Below are 7,047 nucleotides of genomic sequence, written 5' to 3' on the forward strand. Positions count from 1 at the left end.
GTGAAGGTAAACGCTGAGGAAGCGTCAGACGGAGAGCGGCTAAATGACCGAGGTCAGAATCAAACACCTTTAATTTTAAAGCAGGCTGATGGTTCTGAAAGTCTCACGCGTTCAGCAGGCTGCGTCAATTATTCAGATTTAGATTCAAAAAAAAGCAGGTATGAATTCTTTAATTCTAAATGAAAATGTGTTTGAAATTGAAATAAATGTGTCTGGAGCCAGATTTAAAAACTGTTCAGATCCGTTCATTACCTTGTGTATGTAAAAAGTTACAGCAAAATGAGAAAGCTTTGAAATGACTTGTAAATATCGCCTGACAGTGAGACCCGTACGGTTTGTTAGAGCTGTCAACATTTAAATTTCATTAAGTGAAATTTAATGTAATGTGATTTAATTTATTTTAACTGAAACAGTTTCAAGTCCAGCAGATCTATAAAAGTCAAACTGTGTCTTAAAAACAGCCAGCGCCATTAACACAAAGAAAAAAAAAAGCTCTTGTTCATTCTGTCTAAAAACAAATGAGAAACAAAAACGGCCTTCAGCGGGAGAATTACGGACGCTTTTACGCGCCGACAGGAAACTCTGAAACTCTGGGACGTAGAGGAGAAAAGAGAGAAAAATAAAACAATGTGAGCTGTAAAAATGTGGACCAGTGCGACCTTTACAGGTTCCTAAGGACCCACCTGTGTTTTCTCTCTGGGACAGGTGCTGCGGGTTCCCCTGCTTGCGTCGGGACATCGCCCTGGCATTTACACTGGCATCGCCCGGAGAGCGGCGCGTGAAGGGTCGGCTCTCCTCCTCGTGGTGAGCACCGGCGGCCGTTAACTGGCCCCAAAACCGACCGCGGGCTAAGCGCCCCAAACTGGTCCCCTTGCTGCGGCCCCAACCGTGGCCCCTGGGCTGATCCTGCAGCGGGTAGCAGCTCCGGAGAAGTGCGGTGACCGGCCGTGGCGGTGCGCTCGGGAGGAGCTTGGTGTCTAGGTGTCTCCGGTGTGTGCGGTGAGGAAAGGGAGTCAGCCTGCCGTGGAGCTCATACCATGAGCCGGAGGAGCAGAGAGGAGGTGTGTGGTCACCTCCTGATGGTCACTCAGAGCGCGTGTCCAGTCTCCGGACAGCCCGGACAGCACGCACTGCACTCCGGACCGAGCACGTGGAGATGGAGAGGTTAAAATCCAGTCTTGGTTATAAACTTTTAAGGCTGTGGCCGCGCTGCTGACACTCCAGCTGCTGACGCTCCAGCTGCTGCGCTGCGGAGCCGGGCAGGGCTCTCAGAGCCTCGCGCTGCTCTCTGTCTGCGCACGGGCTGCACACTCCCGCATCCCCGGGCTGCTCTCCGCGGCTCTGTGCGGCTCTCAGCGGCTGTTTGCGGCTCTGTGTGGAGCTCTGCGGGTCCGCGCGGGTCTTTGTGCCACTGTGCGCGTCTGTGCACCTCAGTGCGGGTCCGTGCGGCGCTCTGCGGGTCTGTGCGGGTCTGTGCGGCGTTCTGGCTCCTACAGCGGCTGAAAACTCAAGTTCAAGTGCGGACGTGACGTTCAGTGAGCGGTGAGAGGGAGAGTGGAGACTGAAGAGCACTGGGGGCGACTAGTGGTGGCTTTCACACACACTGACACACACACTGACACACACACACACACACACACACTGACACACACTTTCACACCCTCGCACACACCCGTGCTGCGGCGCGCGGCGCAGTGGTCAGAGTCTCCTGTCTTCCTCTCAGCCCTCGCACTGTTTTAATCTCTGTGGAACCCAGATTATTTCCCTTCTCATCTGACTTCAGGGGCTTCCGTACCTCGTGCACAGCATGCTGGACACTTCGCACATGTCCAGTAGCATCCAGCGCGTGCAGGCTCGTGCGCTCGAATTATCTCACGCTGTCTTCAGGAGCGCGTGCATCAATGTGAAGATAAAAAATGTTTTAATCGAATTCATCAGAGTTCACACCTGAGAGTTACCTGAGCATCAGAGTCAGAACAGCGGCCTCTGACAGAACACTCTACCACTGATACACACACACACACACACACACACACACACACACACACACACACACACACACACACACACACACACACACACTGACCTAGTAACACAAATACACACACTAACTCATCAGGCCTCCTGTGCAGTGTGTGGAGATTATTTAAAGAGATGAAGGCAAACTGTCAAAAATAGAGTTCATTCAACAGAGTGTGTGTGTGTGTGTGTGTGTGTGTGTGTGTGTGTGTGTGTGTGTGTGTGTGTGTAATAAACTCCTTCATCCCTGATATCTTTCACACTCAGGAACTCGGCTCCTCTTCGTCCTCTTCATCCTTCCTGCCCTGAACCTTAAGGAAGCAGAGGTCCTACCCTTCCATCTCACCTGCAGTTTGACCTTTGACCTTCCTCACCCAATCACCCAATCAGCTCAGGTGGAACTTTACCTCTGCTGCTCCTACAAAGCCTTCAGAGCTGTACCTCTTTGCTCTCCCTCTCCCTCCCTCTCCTGGTCCCTCTCGGTCTCTGTGGGAGGAATAAACAGATTTCACAGCTCGTTTAGAGGAAAAAGAAAGATGGCAGCTCATCCTCGAGTCTTTGTGCTGCTCACAACACAACTCCCACCTCCATCATCAGGAGACACAAAGAGAGGAGCAGAGAGGGAATCACTGTCAGTACCAGCTGAGGAAGAGGAGGAAAAACTGAGGAAGAAGAGGGCGAAGAGTGCACCCGCTGTTCCTTTCACACACACACACACACACACACACACACACACACCATCAGCTGATCAGTTTCACAGCCTGAATGATCTCAGCTCGTACTGTTCTCACCTGGACAGGTACCTCCAAAACTTTACTGCCTGATTGCCTCTTTGATCGGACAGAGCAGGTGACTTTCTGAAAGCTTCCTCTTGGTTGTTTTTAAAATTAAAGCATGCAAAGATTTAAACAAGAACAGAAAATAAAAGTCTTCAAGACTGAAATCTGAAAATATTTGGTTTTCTTAAAACAGAAAAAAATATATATAAACGTTTGAGGTAAAATAATTTCCTGAGTGCTGTAAACAAAGAAATAGAGAGACTGTCTGAGGAAACATGATGTCTTTGGAAGCAGGAGTTCATCAGTCTGAGGTCAAAGGTCATCATGAACATATTGAGTTCAGGTTGAGAAGCATTGTATCACTCAAAATATCTTTGAGGAGTTATTTCTGAAGAACAGGATAAACTGTGTTTCTAACTGTGTGGATTAAATAAAGAGCCCAGGGAGATAAAGAGTGTGTGAGTGTGTGAACGTGAACCCTCCTCTGTAGGCTGGCTGATTTCATTTTGCTCTACCAGCAGGCCAATAGCGCCCTCTGCAGCTCACTCTGTGCTAATTATCAACGTCAAACATTCTCTCTCTTACACACACACACACACACACACACACACACACACACACACACACACACACACACACACACACACACACACACACACACACATTTAGGAGATTATTAAAATTGAAATCTGTTGAACATGTGAAACTTAGTCTGACAGACATCAGGACACATGGAAAGATCAGCTCCAGAGCCCATCATCCTGTCATCCATCATCCTGTCATCCATCATCCTGTCATCCAACATCCTGTCATCCAACACTCTTTCCAGGGTTGCACCTGGACAGGTAAGCCTGGCGTTATGTTAGCAGCCTCTGTGAGCGATCAGCAGAGTTAATGACTCAGACCTTTTCCTCTATAGGTGTTAGACTCACAGAGCTGACCTGACTCAATATCAAAGACATTGATCAGACTTGTAATGATCATTAAATATATTTATTCAAAGTTTTACTGAATATCAAATACATTTTATCAGACACAAATTAAATATATATATATTTTTAACTTTTACTGAATATTCAATATATCTTATCTTTTATTAGACTAAAGTAAAATGTATTAAGTCAGAATTTAATTAAATATTGAATATATTTGATCAAATTTTATTGAAATATTGAATACTATAATCAAACTTTAACTGAATATTGAATATATTATATTAGAATTAAATAGTGAATATATTTTATAAGTCTTTAAAAAAATATATTAATTATATGTACTCTTGTAGAGTAAACTGAACATTAAATACATTAAATCAGACTTTACTGCATATTTAATATATTTTGTCTGTATAACTGCGTCAGTCACATTGTTGGAGGAAGGAGCTGATGAGCCCTCTGTCCTCTGCTGCCACCTGTTGGTCAGTCTGATATGAACTCTGTTGGTGGACACACTGACATGTTCACTGTTATCAGACTCGGCCCTCTGTCAGATTCAGTTAGAGGACAGGATTACTGGACCTGAGCCCAGGATCATGAACTGGTTTGAAGTTCAGAGGTAGGTGTGTGTGTGTGTGTGTGTGTGTGTGTGTGTGTGTGTGTGTGTGTGTTCCTCTGAGGAAACCTGTGTGTTGCTTTAACGACATGGGACTCAACAGGGGAACAAAGACCTGCAGGCCAGGCTGATCTGGATCAGGAATCAGGATCTAAACTCTATTCTCTGCTCCGTCCTTCACTCCTCCTCTTCATCACTGAACAGCCTGACAGCCGGACCTATGGGCAGGAGAGCCCTTGTTGCCAGGAGCCATCACATCACACACTCACACACTTACACACACACACACACACACACACACACACACACAGTCCACCTGAGAGCTCATATACTCGTGGTCAGACACCCTGGAGAGGGAGGAGGGGGGCAGGTCTACTGAATTTTGGGTCAGACCAGCTGAAGGGGGTCTGATGAAGATGAGAGGGGACAGTGTGGACTGTAGGCCTCTTCACCGCTCACTGGTCAGCTCACCAAGTTGAATGTGTGTGTGCGTGTGTTTAGCTGGTCTGATCTTGTCATCTCTACACTCGTCTCCTGACAGGCTGACACTTCAGACCAAGGAGGAGGAGGAGGAATGGGAGCGGGAGGAGGAGAAGGAGGGTGTCTTACCTCTTGTATCTCAGGTTTTGTTTTTCTTTTGTTTCTTCTACTTCTTGAAAAGTGAAACTACCCCTAACCCCGACCTTTAACATTTATTCCACCTGCCAGAGTCTCTGTCATTTACACTGACATTAAAAATCTGTCTTCAGGGTCAAACTTCACGTAAAATAAAACTTAGACAGTTTTCAGCCAGCCTCCCCCCAATAGTGGTCAGTGGACTGGGGACTAACAGGAGACTTCAGGGTGTCAGTAGGCCAATTTAACAGTCTGTGGTTCACCCAGAGTAAATATAACTGAGATACTCTACTGTAATAACTGTCAAACTGTACTATAACAAACGTGTGTGTGTGTGTGTGTGTGTGTGTGTGTGTGTGTGTGTGTGTGTGTGTGTGTGTGTGTGTGTGTGTGTGTGTGTGTGTGTGTGTGTGCATACAGTTACCTGACAGTTTGAAGAGACACTGTGGGAACAGAAAAAAGGACACATTTACCCATTAACAAATGTTCAACTGTCTGTGGCTAAATCTGACAGGTGTGTGTGTGTGTGTGTGTGTGTGTGTGTGTGTGTGTGTGTGTGTGTGTGTGTGTGTGTGTGTGTGTGTGTGTGTGTGTGTGTGTGTGTGTGTGTGTGTGTGTGTGTGTGTGTGTGTGTGTGTGAGAGAGAGAGAGAGAAAGAGGTCTGAACCACACGGTCCACTCTGCAGAGAGAGTGTGTCTATGTTTGTAAGCCTTCATGGTCACTCTATTTGTGGACAAACATACACAGGCTGAGTGTTAAACCAGCACAGTGTGTGAGTATGTTTGTGTGGTTACAGTCAGAGCAGGTGTGTGTGTGATTGAACTGTAGGCAGTGTGTGTTTGTGGCATGATGGTGTGTCAGTCTCATTACCATCTGCTTTTCAAACATATCAGTGTGAAACTCTGAGCTCAGGTCATTGTCCCCCATCAACAGACCACATGTTCTAAAACCTTAAAGGGGACATATGCTTATTTCTCCTTTTCACTATGCCAGACTCGGATGCCTGTAAAGCATTTCTGCCCTCAGTACAAGTCATTTAGTTCCTTCATTGCCCCACAATAGTGTTCTCAATATCCTCAGTTTAGGCCATTCTGAAGATCTCGTTGAAACGCTCCATTTCCAGAATGACCTCCAGTAACCTCACAACGTCACAGCCCTTTGTGCTCTGATTGGTCAGTTCTATCAGAGGGGCGGAGGGGGTAGAGCCAGGGGGCGGTTTTTTGCAGCATGGCAGTATTTAGAAAATCGCCACATTGAATGGAGCAGACCGAGCGAGTTTGCTGTTTGCCAAAACTTCACCGTAAGGCATTGATAGCACTAATAAAATGGCAGAGTGTAGGATACGTCCTTTTGTATTTGTCCCCGAGTCAGACCCGGACGGTTCTGCAGCTCAGGAGGAAGAAAATCCACCTGGACACAGATCATCTCAGGACGCTTCAGTGTGGTGAGTCAAACCGGTAGTGTAACATGTATAGTTTATACGTTTATACTCGGCTCTTGGTGGGTGTATCCCTCGGTGGTGGTTGTGTGACTAACTGACATCACAGAGGAGGAGCTGCTTTATCAGATTACTCCAATAAAAAGACAGGATCCTTGTGTCGTCACAACGGTCGAAATCTTGCAGCCAAATGGCAATGACTTATTTTCAGAGGCATCAAATGTTGTTCTAAGATATCAGAAAAAATACAATATCTCATTTTTTGAAAATTCAGGGGGTGAAAGGTTTTGTTTTCAAATTTATTATATTATATGTAAGTATTAAATCAGGGATCAGCATGATATGTCCCCTTTAAAGACCTCATTCAGTCAAATATTAAAACCTTTAAAACCTCCTTCAGTCAAATTTTTAAACCTTTAAGACCTCCTTCAGTCAAATTTTTAAACCTTTAAGACCTCCTTCAGTCAAATATTTGAACCCTTAAATTATGAGCACAGCAATTGAATCGAGTGCTTGTTGACTGACCCGTCCAGAATGGACTTGTTGGTATGGACTGGAACCAGGCCCTTTGACAGAACAAGGACCTTGACCTGATCAGGGCTTTCAACAGGACAAGGACCTTTGTGTGAACCTGACCCCGGGTG

General features: G+C 46.0%; 1 protein-coding gene across 2 annotated transcripts in view; it reads right to left on the reverse strand.

Moving 5' to 3' along the window:
- The window catches only part of bcl11ba (BCL11 transcription factor B a), a 19,171-nt gene extending 17,529 nt beyond the window's left edge, over nt 1-1,642 (reverse strand). For both annotated transcript variants that reach the window (XM_074692163.1, XM_074692162.1), the window contains exon 1: nt 684-1,642. In XM_074692163.1, the coding sequence (XP_074548264.1) occupies nt 684-738 (55 nt within the window). In that variant the 5' untranslated portion in view covers nt 739-1,642. The remainder of the gene's footprint in view (nt 1-683) is intronic.
- Nucleotides 1,643-7,047: the final 5,405 nt, after the last annotated feature.

This window comes from Halichoeres trimaculatus, unplaced genomic scaffold (assembly GCF_033239565.1).
Source record: "Halichoeres trimaculatus isolate MK-OKI-2021-1 unplaced genomic scaffold, fHalTri1.1 fHalTri1_scaffold_17, whole genome shotgun sequence".
Classification (NCBI taxonomy): domain Eukaryota; kingdom Metazoa; phylum Chordata; class Actinopteri; order Labriformes; family Labridae; genus Halichoeres; species Halichoeres trimaculatus.